This window comes from Aptenodytes forsteri, unplaced genomic scaffold, assembly GCF_000699145.1.
Source record: "Aptenodytes forsteri isolate BGI_AS27 unplaced genomic scaffold, ASM69914v1 Scaffold50, whole genome shotgun sequence".
Classification (NCBI taxonomy): domain Eukaryota; kingdom Metazoa; phylum Chordata; class Aves; order Sphenisciformes; family Spheniscidae; genus Aptenodytes; species Aptenodytes forsteri.
In genome coordinates this window covers 5,352,347-5,371,735 of record NW_008795126.1, presented here as the reverse complement: position 1 = coordinate 5,371,735, position 19,389 = coordinate 5,352,347, and the positions used below count along the sequence as shown (strand labels likewise).

Below are 19,389 nucleotides of genomic sequence, written 5' to 3'. Positions count from 1 at the left end.
GCTGCCCAGAGAAGTGGTTGAGTCACCATCCCTGGAGGTATTTAAAAGCCATGTAGATGTGGTGCTTAGGGACATGGTTTAGTGGTGGACTTGGCAGTGCTGGATTAACAGTTGGACTGGATGATCTTAAAGGTATTTTCCAACCTAAATGATTCTGTGATTCTATGGTTCTATAAAAACAAAAATTAAAACACCACCTCCTTCTTCCTCCTCCCCCGCTGCCCTTTCCCCAGGCTCAACTTCACTCCTTCATCCAAACTCCTCTACCTCCCCCCTACCCTGAGCAGCACAGGAGGATGGGGAGTTGTGGTCAGTACACAACAGCTCCTCTCTGCTGCTCCTTCCTCCTCATGCTTTTCCTCTGCTGCAGCATTGGGTCCTCTCCACAGGCTGCAGCCCTTCAGGATACACCTGCCCCAGAGTGGGCTCTCCTTGGGCTGCAGGAAAATCCTTCTCCCCCTCCTCCTTCTCTCACCATGCTGTTCACGCTGCTGTGTTCCACGTTTTTTTCCCTCACTCCTCTGTTGCAAGGCATCTTGCCCTTTCTTAAATACGCTTTCCCAGAGGTGCCACCAGCGTTGCTGAGGGGCTCAGCTCTGCCCTGTGGTGGGGCCGCTGCAGAACCGGCTGGAACCGGCTGGGTCCGGCATGGGGCAGCTCCTTCTCACAGAAACCACCCTGCAGCCACGCCACTGCCAAAGCCTTCACACCTACACCCAAGACACACCTTGCCCCAGTTCACACAGGAATGTAATTACATGTATTTCATTGAGATTTCTTTTTCCTGACTTGATTTTATTCAATACTTCTGATTATTCAGGCCTCTTCACATCCTGATCTGCAATGCTGCCGTGTTTGGTGCTCCCTGGTGCTTGACGGAGGATGACCTGGAGTCCACCTTCCAGGTGAACCACTTGGGACATTTCTATCTTGTCCAGCTTCTGGAAGACGTTTTACGCCGCTCATCTCCTGCTAGGGTTGTGATAGTGTCCTCTGAATCACACAGGTTGGTGAACGTTACCTTTGATTTAGCTGAAATCTGCAATCCTTAGGGCATAAAACAGTTATGGCAGAACTGCAAAAGTTTTTGAAAATGAAAGGCCTTGCTCTAAAGCATTTGCATTTGAATAATCTTTTTAAAAATAGAAGCATTACTAATGCCTGTGGATGTTACTGGATTTGGCTCTGTTGCTGGATGAAGTGTGTTCTAGTTTTATAACAGTATGTAGGTATTTTTTGATCATTCTTTGTACGAATGCAGATTTTTGCCGCATTTCAGACCACTCATTGATTTTGCGAGGAGATGGAATAGTAATTGATTAAATCTGAACGACATGACCTATATTGATTTGTCATTCAACAACTTCAACATCTTACCAAGAAGAATGTGCAGTTATTTTAGCAGGAGAAACAATGCAATTAAAAACTGCTAGATGAAATCCAATTGTTTTATAATGAGAAATTAGGGAATTCAATGCAGACATTAGCTGTATAATTGTAAAATGGGAAGTAGTGTAGTTAATACGTATTAGAAACCTAGCCATGCCTCTTTTGGTGAATTTTTTAATTAAAATGTTAGATGCTCCTCTTTTCTAATGCCAGGAGAAGTACAGTTGGCAAAAAAGACATTGATGAGGTTTGCCTTATTTCAGGCATACTTGTAGTGTTTGTGTTAATAACTGAAAAGATGGATTTGATTTAAATAAAGTTCCTTATGCAAAATGCATGCCTCAATTCTGAATTTTAGTGGGCACAAACCACTTACTGCCTTCTGATTTAGTTCAGGGACTGCAGGATTAGACCTATAATGTCCAGCTTTAAACATTACTGTTGATTTCTATTTCACTTTTGGTCATGTGTAACAGCTCTAGCAAACCAAAAGGAAGAATGTGTGAGTGCTTTTTTTTTTTTCCCCTCCCTCATATTTCTGAAATGTTTTAGTGACCCAGAATGAAGCTTATTTTTTTAATCATGTTTCCATAAAATATAACCCCAGGGACCTGGTAGAGAGAGACCAGCCAAGGGTCAGGCTGAAACCTTTATCACTTCCAAACACAGGGGCTTATGGTATAAATGACACACTGCAGATAGATTTACTTTTACCATTTTAAATTTATGATGGCTGAAATGAAAGGAAGCAATAGAAAATGCCAGTAATAATCCTCCCCGGTGTTAAAAGACATGAAATGTCTAGTAATTAGGTGGTAACAAAATCTGGACATCCTTATCTTTGCAAATCACACCAGGTTTGTGAAAGCAAGTAGCAGAGTCCTGTTAGGAGTGAGGGAGGCTACTGCGGGGCAGGCAAGATAGCTCTAGAAATAAATCTGCCAACTCCAATCACTTGCCAGATGTGGAGGGCACAACGGGATATGTATAAATGAGCTGTTATTTAATGGGAGATTATGTTGAATTGTCAGCTGCTTGTTCCCCTTTGTAAGTTTGTATCTCTGATAGTATTTTAAATGACATCTTTGTTTTTCACTGTGTTAAGTGCTACGTGTAACTAGAGCTCAAATCTCTGGACATCTTTATCTGTGTTTTCGAAAACATTTTTTAAAGTGCTCATTGCTAACTCAGTAAGATCAGCCAAGGTTTATAGAAGCCTATCAAAAAATAAGTAACAGTCTATGTTTGAATAAAATAATAAATGCAACTAGTAAATTTCCCTTTTTCTAAGGGGTCCAATTCATGTATTATGGCATATCTTAACACTTAAACTGTTCACTGTAAATAACTGTGCTTTTTCCCCCCAATCTGTTTAATGGCAAGAAGTTGATGTAAGGAGTTAGTTTAGACATTAGGTATTATTGGGTAGTAGTACTTTCTGACCTACTTGAGAACTCTGAGCCTTAAACTATGTTGTAAAACAGAAGTGTTGGTATCTAATTACTTCCATAAACCTTGGCTGGATCTTTTTGCTGGAGTCAAGACCCCCTGTTAGGGGAAAAATAAAGTCCCATGTTTGCAGAAAATATTATACTAGACTGCTCCAAGGCAAAATATTTATTTGCCTCTCTGGTTCTTCGTTCGTTTCTAGTTACTTCTTTGGAATCAGCATAAATGAAAATTCTGTTTAAACTAAGCTTTTGGATACTTCAAGCACATCATATTAAAATCAGAATAATAAGTAGGTTGACTTTCCTTCTGTCTTTATTTCTGTGTTGTTAATTTGATTGTACAGCCCTTATCCTACTGAATTCAGTGAGATTGCCGACATAAGTAAGATTGACTCACATAAGCACACTTGCAGGACTGGCTCAAAATATGCCACCGTGTTTCCGTTATACAGTATACACAAAGTATTTTATTTATAGATTATTTTTGGTGTCATAAATGATTACTTGAGGAATGAATATAGGAAATTCCTCCCAGAATAGTCCCGTTAATTTCAGAAATGTATTTTATCTGATCGAAAACTATGAAAGAGAAATTTTGTTGTTGAAACTGAAGGGCTAATTCTGCAAGATACAGAACATCCTGGATTCCTCTTGAGTTCAAATACTGTAGTTGCTTTTCTCTGAGTGTATTATAATTCTGCTCACAGAATGAATGTAGAAATTCCAGCTGATCTCTTCATTTCTGGGCATGAGATGCAAAATTAGTAAAGATATTTTAAAACATTTTGCTAGTGTGTACTATAATTATGTTTATCCCTGTACTCCCCAGCTGATTCTGAAAACTCTGAGTATTAAAAAGAGCTTGCTAAATCCTTTTTATTTTTAGTAGCTCTTCTGAATGAAACATAGATCTGTAACTAAATATAGTACTATTTTCTAATATTAAGATACACCAGTAAATTGATAAATCAAATTGTAAGACTTGGGGGGAAAAATGCTATATGGAAACTTCCTTTTCTTCATCTAAATGTCTTTAGAACATTACTACTTTGTTATTATCAAAAAAAAAAAAGGAAAGAAACAAACAGCTGGTGTTTAATGACTCTGTCAGACCCAATTAAAAAACATCAACTAGTTACTTTGATTTGTGTTCAGCCATGCCTTGGGTATACTTAAAAACATTATACTCTGCCAGAACTCATTTTGGCTTTGTTTACATTTATCTTTTAAACATATAAGCCTATTGATGGCAAGTTACCAAGGTTATAACCCCTTTATATTCATCAATTTTTAATCTAAAAAAGAGTCTAAGAGGCAGTGAGACTCATCCATAGTTACTTGAACACTTAAATGAAAGTGTGCAGTACGTGAACACTGGATGAAATAATCAAGGGAAGGGAAGAAGGGGAAATAAAAGGATGCTGGTTTTCTCTGCTTCTAATGCAGAGTTATTTTATCTTACATTATTTCTTCCAAGTTGATTGTGCTTTCATGGATCTATGGCAAAATCTTTTTTTGGATTTAAAATGAAGTGATTCATAAGTTACATACGATGCGTTTAAATCATTAAAGCCTTTTTGACTTTTTTTTATTTATCATTTGCTTTTGCTAATTATTCAGTAATTTTACTGCCATATTATATGGGACTATTCCTTGGGTCTCAGGCAATTTCCAGTAGATGCCTTCAACTGCTAAATAAGCTGGTTTATGTTGGTTCTGGCCAAGTTCTACTCTGTTGTCTACATTTTATGATGTTCTTAACGAGAGTGAAATTAACTCTGGGGTATCTAAAGCATATTTACTGTTTTTTAGATTTACAGAAATTAAAGACTCCTCTGGAAAACTTGATTTCAGCCTGCTTTCTCCATCTAAGAAGGAGTATTGGGCTATGTTGGCCTACAATCGTTCCAAGCTTTGCAATATACTGTTCTCCAACGAGCTGAACCGACGCCTTTCTCCCCATGGGGTGACGTCTAATTCAGTCCATCCTGGAAATATGATTTACTCCTCCATTCATCGTAACTGGTGGGTGTATACCCTGCTGTTTACCTTGGCTCGACCTTTCACCAAATCCATGGTAAGTGAATGACTTACTGTATTTTACACATCTTCATTTTTCAAATCAGGGGAGTAAAGTTATAAAAATCCAGATGTATGTATCTGCTTTGACCTATTGCCTTTTATAACTATGACCCTGATTTTAATGATAAACATCGTGCCAAGGTAGCGCTGTAGAAGAGGATTCTTCAGCCATTTTAGCTTAACTTTGTCAATCTTCAGTAAAGCTACCTTGTTAGATGGAGTGCATGACTTGATTGTTTGAATATGTGATTTTCACTTGTGATTAAGGTAGTTGTACACCTTAGGTGTGGGATAGTTTAGAGTTATTTCTGTGCTCAGTATATGTAAACCATCAAAAAAATTGCTTTGGTTTTTAAGTGGAATATGCTTGACTGCATTTTTTATGTAAACAGATGCCCTAGTTAGAAAAGATACTGCAGACGTTATCAATGGCTGAGGGAAAGTGCTTTCAGTAGTAAAAGTACCTTCATTCATATTTTAAAAAAACCCAACAACCCAACAATTTTCTGGATTCTTAGAAAGCACTGAGGGCAATGGGTGTTTTCCCTTTGTCTCCATTGGACTTTGGACTGGGACCATGACATAATGAAAGGCTACTGAGTTCTTTCATAGCCAACATTGTGAGGCGTCATTATATAAGACTTCGCAGCATCTCCAGGGCTTGGGGGGGTTACTCTTACCCCTTGAACCTCTGACCCAGGTTATTTATAAAGAGTCCAAAGTCTTTTTTTAGGCAGAGGATGACTTTTACTTCATTGAGAAGAGGCTTCCTTTAGCCTTATTGACTGTTTCTCATCCCTTATTCACTGACAAAGAAGGGTATTCCCAAAAGGGGGGCAGGGAGAGGGAGTCTCCCTTGAATGTTTGCAGCTACGAATCAGGGAAATGAAAAGATTCATACCCCTGCAGAACTCATCTAGCCATGGCAATTTGTTCAAGCCCAAACTAGGGCCCTTTTACAGAAGACTTCACAACTGACAGGAGCGGTTGTGGTGTAATGTAACTTACTGTCTCCCTGAGCTTGTGATACAGACCAGGTTAATTGGTTTTATTTGAAAAAGAGCAGAGAAGGAATTGTTGAGGCAGGGGGATCCATCCTTAAGTAGCTTAATCTACCGCATAACCTATAGTAGCTGAGCAAATCAGTGGTGGAACTTGTATGTATAGCTGCAAAAAAAGATTTGCTTGTAAATTTCATTATCATATTGAGATAATGAAATTAATCTTAATTTGTACTGGGTTAATGTAAGTGGAAAACACATCTTATAGTGTTTAAAACTCTGCTTACATGTCCAAAAATGAACAGCTTCTTGAACAATACTGGATCTCCAGTAAGACCCGTGGAGCAAAAATACAAACACTCTAGTGTGGTGCACTGACAGTGTGTCAATCAGGAGAGGCTTCACACCTCTAACCTCTGCCTGCAGTTTGCAGCCTGTACATATGCAAAACCTATTTATGTCCATGAGATTGTTAAGTGAGCATTCTGGCACCTTGGGACAAGTAATAATATCTTTCAACAGCATGTTTTTTGACCAGGACCTTTAAAATCATGCCTCTGCTGTGTTAGGGATAGTTTATAAAACAAATTCTTGACGTTCTCCTGAGAATGGGTAAGTGAATGTTATCAACGTCCTGTGAAAAGGATCCAGTCTGTGGAACTTTTATGAATTGTTAGCTTTATTTGCTCTGACATATTTTCACAAAGGAACCTTTTGTGTTTGTTGCTCAGATAATCTCATCCTCTAAGGAAAAAAATAAAACACTGACGTTCATTTTGAATTCTTTAAAACAATTGATAGATTTTTTTAATAGTATCTATTTATTTCTGGGTAGTACATAAAAGAGAATACAAAATATAGTACTGAATAATAGTGCACTCTAGTCCAAGCCCAGTCACTTCAGTAAGTCCTTCTGTGTTTGTATGCATTTCACTGAGGTTATTTGAGTATTATGATGGAGGGTATGGGTTGAGTGTAAGCATCAGTTTATAACTCATATTCTGATATGAATTGTTATGTTCCCCTGAAACTTACCAATGTTTCACTTGCCAGTAAAACTAGAAAAGTGCCCCTTCCTGGGTATGGAAACAAGCTAAGCTGAAATTCTCAACATCATCAGCATAAGAGTTTTTCTATTTTATGATTTGTAGGGAGCGAATCATAGAATGGTTTGGGTTGGAAGGGACCTCTAGAGGTCATCTAGTCCAACCTCCCTGCCGCAGGGGGTTGATCTGCTGCTTCTCCTTTTTTAGGGATTGTGCTGTCACCAACCTGGAATAGACTTTGTTGAGGATCTTTTTGTGGGCTTCCTCTCAGGATTTCTGTGGCAGCTCACCCCAGAGTTTAGATGAGTGTTTTGGTCAGAATACTGGGTGTCTATCTTAAAGCTTAAAGCTGCAGTCCCAAGGTTCTGAACTGTACGTTCCTGTGTTTTGCAAGGATGTCTGCATTGCACAATGCAGCATGATGCAGCAGCATTTAAAGTAGTTGCAGCTGAGCTGGGTCCATAACTGGAATTGAGAGATCCGTGCCAAGGTTGTGTGGAGAGAGGTAAGGTTTATCAGTTCAGGCAGGGTGCCATGCAGATATGCCTGTACCAGTTTTGATCTCCGAGGCAGTAGCTTTAAGTGCTGCAGCATTGTCGTATGTGGAGAGCCTAATCCTTCTGGAGCCACTTTAAAGCTCTTTACTATGTTTTGCACCACAGAGGTTCCTGGAGTCTGTAGAGATACATGCACAAATATGCATATATATACGCACACACAGAGTGCAGCTGCACATACCTGATTCTAACTGGGGCCTTTTCGTATTATTGTAGTAAAAGCTGTTAATAAAAAATAATTACATCTTTAATTTGTATTTCACAAAGACAGACTTACTAGATGTTCTGAGAGTGGTGGATAGCTCAGAATAACACTCATAGTTTCAGCTCTTTTGGAAACTTTGAAGCTAGATGCAGGAGAAAATTAGAAAATACATTTGTTTCCCTACTAGTTTTTTCCAGAACAGTATAATTCTTACGTTTTGTCCTGACTGCAAGTTGCTACTGAGAAATTAGTCTTCATGCCTTTGACTTAGTTGTCATCATTTTCTGTGGTACTTATAAAATCATCTATTTAAAGTTTACTTACTAGAAATCGTAACAGTTTAGTAATTATTTTGTTTTGTTTCCAACAATGAAGAAATACACATTGTGTATCTGAAATATATATTTTTTTAATGTAGTTGTTCAGTTCTTGAAAGTTGAATAGCTCCACTTTGGTTGATGAGGATGTAATATTTTCTTCAGAAATGCACGTTATTGCATACTGTGAATTGTCATTTTGGGGAGAGGTCACGCAGCCTCTGGCGCATGGTACTTGGGATATTCAGCATGACAGAATTTAGCTGAGGAAACACTGCTGGTGGCTGCTCAGTTTTAGCTGATTCCCTGAAGCACTGAGAATCAGTATTCTAATATCACACTCTTACTTACCTGTTTTCTGTTACTTGCTGCGACTACGGTGACTTAATTTCAGTAACTAGGACACTTGTTGAAGTCAGACTATTTTAAGTTTCTGCTTAAAGAAAAGGTTTGCAGATCACTTAGAATCTGGTTTTCCTAAAAGAACAAACATACTTAGATAGGGTTTGTCTGTCTTTCAAGTGTGAGGCTTTTAGAGGCATAATTTTATTTGTTCTGTAAATGGTCATACCTTACTGCAAGAAGAAATGCAACTTCACATTTTCCAAACCTGTTTTATGAGTGACTACAGCATAAAAAATATGGTATGTTTTTCCTTGTTATAGTGAACTTTTCTGTTGAATCACAGAGAGCTGTCTGGTCAGCTTTTGAAACATAACACAATATTTAAATCACTGATGGTTACAGGTATACAGGAAGTACTTTTGTTAAGTAGAGCACTGGAAACTGAAAGACTATTCCTTTTTTCCCACCCACCTCTTTCAAGTTCTAAAATCTACAAGGATTTGCTAGACAGAAATGGAGAACAAGTATTTTTTTGTAGAAAGCAATAGTTGCAAATAAATTACCATTTTATTATTGTAGTAACTGTAGCTCTACTAATGTTCAAAGGGCCTCTCTTTTACTTACCACTTTACCTACCATAGTTACTCAGTAAATTGGAGAAGCTTATAATATAATTAAATGTAAATTGAAACAAGTGGCCACTGTAAATAACAGATTGGAAGAGAAGCTCTGAAAGTAACTGCGTAGGCCACACATATGCTTAGCTGGTTTGATCTAAGGCTTTAGGGTTTTGTTTCCTTGGGCTTTTTTTTCTTTTTGCCCCCCAACCCCCCTTTGTGCTCCTTTGCTCTCTTTTTCTCCTTCTCTCTCTCCCCTGCTCTCTCCTTTTCTCTCTCTTCTTGAAAGTTGGCTCAAGAACACTTTGACTAAGTTGTTTCTTTTGTTTAAAATTAATGCTAGTCATTCAGAACCCATCTGATTTGTTACTATTTAAACACAAGATTAAAATTAAATGCATTTATTGTAAGTTTTGAGCTTAAACTGAGTATATTCTCTAGTGTCACCCCCAGATGATTTTGTGAGTGTACAATGGCATATAAAATTAGAAGCAGAGTGCCGTTATCACACACTTGTGATAGTCTTACATAGAACCAAATATTTTTGTTGGCAGGTAACAGAGCAGAAAGAATATCATGTGTTAGAGTAGCAAGAGCTTAACAGATGTTTCAGTGAACTGAATTTTCAAATCCTTTTACATTAAGAAATGGCTAGGGTTTGTAGAAGTTCTGAGACTATTGGGTTACATTTCCTGTTGCAGCGCAAAGCCAGCCATTGTGCTAGAGTTTTAGCAGATGTGTTACCCCCTCTTAATGGTTGGGAATAAAACATTGGTTCTGTTGCTGAGATATAAATTAAAACTAGAAGAGCTCAACCTGTCAACTTTAAACAGCCAATTAGCTGCAGGAAGACCATTCTGCCCCTAATTTTTCACTGTGTAAGAGACTGATACTTGAACTGCTCTGCGATTTCTCCCTCCTCCCCCAAAGATAGTAGCTTTTCAGAAATGGATTTTGTATTTAAAGTATTTGCTATTGAGAATTATAAGGAATATTTTTAAGGGCCCCAAAGTCTTCTGCACGTCTTAGTTTTACATAAAACAATCAATTCTTGTCATTCTAATATTATCCCAGGAGTGTTTAGGCAGTTGGCATGTATTGCAACGCTCATATGGGCAGGAGGAAACCCCTGTGCCTACAACTGCTTCACTGGTTTTACTTTTGCCATACGTTGGAAGTGTCTAAATTTAAATTTCATGTGATGATTTGCGCTCATGCCTAGCATCAACTCAGAAATGCTGTTCTGGCAAGAAATGAATCTGTATCTATAGGAGTGACTTGCTTCTACCTAATGATCACATCTGTTTGCTTTTGATAGAAGCCTAAAAGAGGCCCTGCAGTCTCATCATCTCTTCTCTTTCTCCCCTGTTCTTTGCTAAAGAAGCTGGAATAAACCTTAGAGCTGGGGATAGTATTCCTTCCCTAAGTAAACATTTTTTGCTGTCCAAAGATCTGTGTGGGCTGTGTTGAGTTGATGTTGGCTTCCATTACCGAATTCACAGTTCAGGCCAAATTCTGCCCTCAGCTGTGCATGTTCAAGTCCAAGAGCAGTCATGGGCAGGGTGGGTATGTGCGTGTTTCAGAGTAGAATTTGGCCTGTATTTCCTCCCTAAGACATTCCTGAAAAGGCAGTGGGGTTTCTTGAAAAGCAGCAGGCAGTCCTTTTTGAAAAGAGCCTCAGAGTTTAGATTTGATCAAAATGGCAGTTTCTTTTCTCAAATTGAGTTTTGGGCAGGAAGTGAAAGAGGAAGGGAGAGTGAAAGGGGACTAACTATCTACTGGATATTAGCAGTTGTTGTAGAGAGTGTATATATCACATATACAATTCTCCTGTTTTATGGATTCGTGCCTAAAGCATAAATGTTAGAGATGCTTAGCAACAGCTGTCTTTTTCAACACACAGGTTTGTGAACTGTACCTCTAGTAACATGGAAGGACAGTTATTTTTTTGAACCCTGATAGCATATGCTTCCTTTCAGAATACTGTTATTTAAAATTGACTGAATTGGGTAAAAGCAAAGAAGGCATATGTGGAAGAATATTTTGACGGGTGGTAATAGGATGGTAAAGAAATGCCTCCAAAGTAGTTGTTAATCATTTTGGAAGGATGGTGCAAAAATTCTTCTATGCACTTAGAATCTCTGTGTCCTATCTAGTAATAAAATGTAATATAAGCTAGTTTATTATCAAACTTACATTTAACTGATACATATTTTAACTTCCTGCTAAAATAAATGTAGCATGAAATATGAGGGCAAATTAAATCCATCCCCCATAACCTACACCACAGGAATGGAAAGTCTTTATGAAAACCTGTCCATGTGCCAAACAGAACAGCTCAGGGTCTCAGCGTGCAGAGCGGTGCTCGGGGGGGAGCAATGGCCATGGAATTTGCTGTGTCCAACACACCCCAATAGCTGTTTGTGGAGCAGCGCTGTTATGTCCTATAGTTTTGTGGAGGAAGTAAGGAATTTCTTTTTCTCCCCCTAGATCCTTGCAAAATTTCAGAATACCCTGCCAAGTATGTGGGCTGCAAGGCAGGGAAACATTTGGTCCATAATGTTTTATATTACATGTAATTAAATTAGAATTTGAAATTAAAAAGCATATTTCCCTATTTTTCAGCCTGAAAAAGCTTTCTTGGGTTAGAAAGCTATACATACACCTTGTGGAATGTCTGCATACAGGTCTGAATTGCCTACAAATGCTAATCTTCTACTAACTTATTGTCTCCTGCCTGAAATCTGAAAAAGATTGGCCTCATAGGTAGTTAACAGCATAGAACAGTTATATGTCTTTCTGAAACTTGCAGAAAGTCAGTCTTGCATTCAGTTATTTTCATTTTTTGACTTAGATTGTTACACCGTCTAGAAACTGACCTTCCTATTGAATAATGGGGGGGTATTGGATTTGTGGGTATAAACTGCATTACTAATGAAATGATGAGTCTTAACAAAAAGTTTTAAGAGTAAATCCATTTTATTTTTGCACTCTGATATGATGTAGCCATAATTTATTTCTTGCCTGAAAGTCCCAGACTTTCCTTCAGTGTACTTTTCTCCTGTGTTCTTCTGCAGTCCTCCAAAGAAGATTTCAAGTTCCTGTTTTTTCCTTATTCTTATTTCTTCTCTTTTACTCACCATCACTTGCAGAGCTAAACTGCAGCTGAAGTGCCATGGTGTCTCTGAGGTGTTACGCCGCATTGATCTGCTCAGAATGTATTTGAGAAACCATAAGGAAGGAAATTTCTGTTGCATTACGAGTGTTGAGGTGCTTGGGTGATAGGCAAGATGTTGCAGTCTGACAGAAACAGCTGAACAGGATATTTAGCCTTTTTTTGTCCCTTTACCTTTGTTTTTTTATGTCACTACTATACTTGTTATTAGGAATTTGCCTCATCTTTGTGGTATTGTTCTTGAGATGTTTCTCATACTGAAACATCATCATTTGTTTTATTTGGTGCAAAAATTGATTATCTACTGCAATAACTGAAAACAAGTAAGGTATCGATTTTCCATGGGCAAAGATGACTAAAATTTAGAGCTCTGAGTTTGAAGAGACTGTAAAAAAAGATTTTTTTATGTGCTTAGGTAGTGAAATTCAGTACTTTCAAAATGCTTGAATTCTGAGGTTCTGAGGGTTTTTTGATTTTTACGTTTGCATTTATTTTGCAGATTGCTGTATGGGTATTCTTTGTTTCAGTGTCAAGTATTACAAAGAGATGTGGAAGTAGGATGAAAATTTAAAGTTTGTGGGAAAAAAAGGGTTCTCCTTATGGGAGTCTGTAATTTCACAGTGCTCTGTGAAAAAATATTTTCATGTTTTTATTCTGTTTTGTCAGGGAAGAAAATAGCTAATAGCAGCACTAGATAATATTCTGGATTTATATGTACAACCTTTTGGCCTCCCTTCCTTCTCCTGACTGATTAGAAATATGTTCTTCTCTCTTAAAAGTGGGTGTATGCTACTTTGCCACATAGATATAATGTTAAAACTCTGGTTATGGACAGGTTTGTGACACTTCTGGTTTTGAGGCCACAGAAAGAAAAGATTTCTTGTGTAGTTTACATAAATATAATATTCTTTGACAAGCATTGCTAAGAAAACAACAAAGCATTTATCATACAGCTTTGTTAAAAATAAAAGATTGGGAAAGAGAATGTAAGGGAAAATACACAGTGAGGAACTTTTCTGAATGTATTACATACTTGAGTTGTATAAACCAAAAAGTAAATTTGTGTGTTCATATTCTTTTTCTATCTTTAGCTAACAACAGTAACTTTTGCTGGGAATAATCTAGGTTAAAATTTAGTGATTTCCTGTATAAACAGGGAAGTGAACTTAAATGTCTTGAAGATCTTTTTAAAAACTGAAACAGATTGCCTCTACTTTTTTTCATGCATTTATTTGGTGCTAATGCAAACATGTGGCTGTTAACTTAGCAAAATGGCAGCTATGGTCTAAAACAGTTTTATGATATGTGCCGGCCTAGGTGGTCTTAATGTATCTCTGAACTAAGGTAGTAATTCTTATCTTTGCTACTGGTCTTCCTTCGCCCACTCTTAAACAGTCTTCAGATTATGCTAGTATATTGTTATATTAATAATTTAAGAAGGTCCCGTAGACAAAGGGGATTTTCATAGAAATAATTCTGTACTTTTTGCCTAACAAGAGTTTAATCTTTGATGACTTTGTAGCCTAACTAGCAGTGGAAATTGCTGGCTGAAATAACCATGCATTGCTGAAGATCAAATGCAAGTGTGCCCCAAAGTCCTCCGTTGCCTTTTGCTTTGTTGCAGAGCACTCTGGGTGCCCCTCGCTGCACCCCAGAGCCCTCCTGTTGCAGTCGCTGCAGATGAGGTGACTCAACCCTGCCTGTGACCCCACAGTTTCTCATTTGTGTGCCTGAGCAAGGTCACTTAGACAGTTTGTTGTAAATAACACAGTAGGATCCAGACCTCCTTAGTTACCAGCTAGCACATATATCACAGGATTATTCATTTTCTTTAATAGCAAGAGTAATAGAGATAACATTTTTATGAATGACTTAACTGTAATCAAAAGCAGAGTCAATGCGCTGTAGTTCATTTATAATGATCCAATGATCTGTTGCTAGCATTCTAGAAAGATAGTCTCAAATACTCCTAGTGATAAAACTTGAGTTTTTAGCTAGCAATGAGTTTCTAATAACTTTTTATAAAAAAGTAGTCCCTAAAAACTCTTTTTAATTAATGATTTTTAACTTTTTGGACAGACATAGCTAGTATGCTGTACAGCTAGCAAGTAAATTGAGCACAGCCAAACACAAATTATACAAGACACTTCAGTTGAACCAAGTATTTTCAGCTATTGAAATTACAGTGCTATGAGTGATATGATCTGCGAAAAACAAATCCCATGTGGATTAAGATGTAAGATGGCAAATCTGGGTTCCACTTCAAACTGTTGCCATCTGCCAAATTTTAGAAGCTGTGACAAGACCTTAATGATGGAGGGGTGGGGGGTTGAACGAATGACTGTAAGAAGTAATTGTGCTTCATTAGTGTGCTTTTCACTTTCTCAATTTTCTTCTCTTAAATCAAGTTTCTTACTGAGTTGAGTCCACGAACTGAATAATTTTTGGCTATGATTTTTTTTTAAATGTAAATCTGCTGTTTATTCCTTAAATGATGAGGAATCAAATTCAGACTCCTCCTGTATCACTAAACTTTGAACTGAGGCCTTCTTGTCCATGTCACTTGATGTGGCAATCAGGCAATAGTGCCTCTCTTATCTCCTCGCAGTTCTTTCTTCCTTGTCTTTTATATGCACATACGTACCTGCTGATACTAAGCCTTCTAGATAGCTCTTTAGGATATAGAGCTGCTGATCCACACATCTAAAGTTCAGCAAAAGCAAGGTTTTTGGACAAAGTTTAGTTTTTGTTTCTTTGACCTCTAGAAGTTAAAATCCTGTGCCCAAATTTAAAATGGTAAATGGTAAAAATAATGAAATTACATAATTGAACATTGTTAGCCCTTGTCATTTTGTGAGCATAACTCACAGAGCAATCTAAATTTTGCGGATTCTAGAACATGGTTTATCTTTCCTTACATTTTTTTGAAGTTGCTGTTTATGAATGGACAGATGTTCAGGAAACCCCAAGCTTTTATTGGCCGCATTTAGAATAGATGAAATATCAAATTGTTTAAAAAAGAATGCAGTGTAGAACCTATTTTATGGAACTATCATTTAAATACTATTTCTTAATTGGGGGATGCAGTGCTTAGTTACATTAACGTTTCCCTAGAACTCCTTGGATATCTGAGATGCTTTATCATAACATAGTCTTTTCATTTCTTTCTATATCATCTTTGAAGAGGTGCCATACCACTTTAAACAGTTCACCAATCAGTTTCATATGATGGATTCTCTTTAATCATTTACATTCAGAGAAAGTAAAATATTCCTTAGGAAGCCAAAGTAATCTAACAGAATGTATAGTGTTTGTGCAGCTGGATATCTTATTTATTTGAAGTTCTCAGGGAAATCTCTTCTGACTTTACAAAAAAGATGGAAGAGTAAACAGTAAGAGTGTCCAAGTAATCTGAGCTAGAAAGTCCCTTCTTTTAGAGCAAAGTCATTAAAAAAGTATATTTGCAAGGTCCAAAAATAATACAGTATATCAAATGCAGAGTACTACATAATGTTTTTCCAGTATTCTCACTTTTTTTACATATATATGTGTGTGTATGTACCTATCTATATATATATATAAAAAAATGAAAAAAACACTTGGGTTTTTTAATATATTTAATATTCCTGGATAGGTGAACAAAATAAGAGCCTGTTTTCCTGAAAAAGTGATTCATCTGTTTGTTTTTTGCGTGTGACATGTCATTCATCATCATGTTGGCATTCCCTGGACATGATAACTGCATAACTGAATTAACATTCCTAAAAACTTCCTTCCGGGAAAGCTATTGAAAATGTATCTGTATGTATAGAATATTCATATTTCTAGGCTTTTGGGAGGTATCCCACTGTGATACTAATAGTGTTTCTAGTTCTTGTCAGTTCTTTATTCCAAAGTTTACTGTATATATAGGTATCTTCTTTTCTCCTGAGGAAAATATGAGGGATCTTACTGGGTTGGGTTTGTTGGTATTGGGGGTTTTTTTGGTGTTACGGATATGAGTGTGGTAATTTTCTTTTTTCTAAAGGCAAGACTCAAAACTGCAGGATGTTCCTTGGCCAGCTTGGAGCATTGGCTAGATTCCCATGTGGAGGGAAATAGGTCTGTGGTTGATGAGACTGTCTTGGGGAGTGTGTTTAGTTTTTCCACTGGATATTCACTAGTATTTTGTAGTTCAGTAGCTTCCATTGTATATCACTCCCTGAGAGTTATTGAAAAAGCTAGAGTTAGATACTGTTCAAATCCTGAACTTCTTTCTACTGTAGTCCTAATTTTTCTACTGTTCCTGTGCCTTCTTTCTAGGTAAGAGTGTATGTGTTTCTAAAGAAAGGGAAAAAAGAGGGAATATATGTTCCAGAAAAATTAATGAAACCAAAAAGTTGTCCTTAATTTTATAAAAGATTTACTGCCAGTATCAGTGTGAGATGATGTGCCCTTCTGCCTCTCCTCTTCCTTTTCTTAACCTACTTAGTCCTTAGGTCCCTGGTTTCTCACCTTTCTCAAAAAAGAAAGCGCAAATGTATGATTGTATGTTAAATACCTTGAAGGGGTAATGTCTTGAAGAGTTGTTTTAAATGTTTATATGTTTCAAGAATTGTATTTAAGAATAGAGGAGGAAGATTTGGCAAAAAAGAACTTGCTTGAAGCCATTTGCCAGTTGAAATATTAAAATGTTTCCATGTTTTGTTACACGTTATATGGCCTGAGTTTGTATGATTTACTCGTGATGAAGTCGCAGATTGTACTCATTCTCTTCAGGGGGAAAGTGAACATAATACTGAATTTATCATGCTTAGTTCAGTGTAAAAATGCACAGCAAATGATGCAGTACTTATTAGTTTTGCAATAATCTGTACAAGGATTTGTAATCAGAGAATTTCTGAGTTTACTTAAGTTTTAAAGTTTCCTTTGAGACTTACAATGCTTAAGTCATTTGGATTTTCCAGTCTCTTTATTTTGCTGTTTCTAGGAAGTTGTTAGAGTAGTAGCATCAATCCTTTTTTAGCAAGGAGGATGACAGTAAATATAAACATCGTAGTCAAACTCCATCCATTATTTTAGTGACAACATGTTTTTGCAGTTATTAAATATCACTATGGATATAGCACCGTCTTCTGTGCATGCCAAAAAAAAATCTATAGAAGGTATTTGAGGAGTTTTATTAATTGCAAAAGCATCACACTGAAGTGAGATAAAGATAGCAATGTTGGATGATACCTCTTATATAAAAGTAAAGTCATTTTTGAGATACAGAGCGAATTGTTTGTCTTAAAAAACAAGATCTACCTGTCCCAAATATGCAGGATTGATTTGCTAGTGCTGTGGATTTCCATCTCTTATAGCAGGACTGTCCTAAGAGTTGACATTTCCAAAAATGGAGTTCTCACACATGTGCTGCTTCTGTGGGTGGTACTTTCAACTTTAATGCATTTAAGATGGATATCGCTATTAATTCAGAAGAATGTTAAGCAGGCATAGGAGTTGAAACTTACTGTGAGCTTATTTTTAATGTGTGATCACATCGTTGCTAATTTCTTTTGTTTCTAATAGATGACTGCACATATACAAATGGCTGGTGAGACACCTAACTGGTTATGAAAGTATTTACTCAAGTGTTGAGTACCAAACTTTATATAAAGGAACAGATTTGAAAATCCTTGTGCTGAACTGGCACATTGTTACTGATTTCTGTTTGAATGCAAAAAACATTGATGAACGTTTCAAGTTTACAAGCTAGAGCATAAGACTACTTGGAAATACTAGGATTAAAGTTTTCACTTGAATTTAACACACTTGAATGTAGGTGTTTTTCTTAGGGTTACCTTGTCTGTCACTGTAATCTATTAATGAATGTAATTAGGGTTTTTTCATTTTGCTAGAAAATTGGAAACACTACTTCTTTCCACTGAACAGCATTACTATTAAAATGTTGTCCTGAAATGTCAAACTTACATTATGATGAATACTACTGGTACAAGAAAACTAATTTAGCACTTCAAATAAAACAACCGTCATGGCAATTTTTTATGATAATGACTTTTGCGTCATTTAGAATCTGATTGTTTACTCATGTCGAATAGTTCATCTCATTCCCAAATAGTGCTGTTGATCTAATGGTCTTAATTACGGAGCAGAGGCACGATTTGCAAAGGGATACTGGGTGTCCTGATGCTCCCTGCCCCAGTACTGAAGAGACCGCTTTCCACTGCAGAGCAGTGTTGTGCCTGTGTAGGAGAGGAATTTCTCCACTGCAGTTCCCCTAGGCAAAGGCCCCGAATATCAGTGTGCTTGAGCGGGTAGGCAGGGTGGGCATCTGAAAAGTCCTTCCATATTTCCTCTTGTGGACTAGGCACATGTGTTACAATTCTGCTTGTAATCTGATGACATAAATGTAAAAACTTATCATTATTTTCTGCGTACTTAATGACAGTAAAATAAAGGTTTTCTGGGCAATGCATTTATTTTGTTTTTTGTCAAGGTATCATGAGAAAACTGGAAATGAGTTAACTACTTCTGCCAAGAAACAAGGTATGACCCTGACCTGAATGGTCTTAGAGCTACACTGATTCCATTTGCTGAACTAGTATGTCTAAAGTGAGCTTCTCTCTCAGCTTTTGCACCAAAAGCGGTGACTTTTTATTTGTGAGAAAAAATTACGGGTTGAGTTCTTTCATTCCTTTGATGAGAAATGTATGTGAATTTCCAACTTTTTAAAGGAATTATAGCAGAAACTATCAACAAAGCTGGCAGTTCCATTTGTGGTATAATATTTTTTGTCTCCTTTTGGCTTTATGTTTCTAAAGGAAATGTTTTCATATAAAATGCCTTTTTATCGAAACAATATCTGACCTTATTTTTGGTGGCGAGGTGAAATTTATCATTATTGCATTACATGTATGCTTATTCAATAGACAGAAACGTGACATTTTAAATGGCCTTCAGCTAAGGCCAATTATGCTCTTCAGAACGCAATCCAGACCATTGCTTGTCTTGGAAAATCACATACTGTGCATGCATACTCAAGGCCTGCAAGGCTGAACACACAGCTCAATGCTTTTTCGGCTGTTAGGAAGGGACAGAAGACTCATCAGAAAACTTTTTCACTGTCCACAGCAAAGATTCCTGTAAATGCAATCTAATTGCTAATCTATTCCCCTAAAATAATGTTTATAATTGGTAATGAAATGTGGCTGGGCCAAATTAT

At 37.1% G+C, this 19,389-nt stretch overlaps 1 protein-coding gene across 1 annotated transcript in view; it reads left to right on the top strand.

Annotated features, from left to right (window-relative positions):
- WWOX (WW domain containing oxidoreductase) overlaps positions 1-19,389 on the top strand; it is a 547,096-nt gene that overhangs the window by 131,496 nt on the left and 396,211 nt on the right. Inside the window, exons 6-7 of the mRNA XM_009277308.1 lie at positions 821-1,006; positions 4,653-4,917. Coding sequence (XP_009275583.1) covers positions 821-1,006; positions 4,653-4,917 — 451 coding nt within the window. The remainder of the gene's footprint in view (positions 1-820; positions 1,007-4,652; positions 4,918-19,389) is intronic.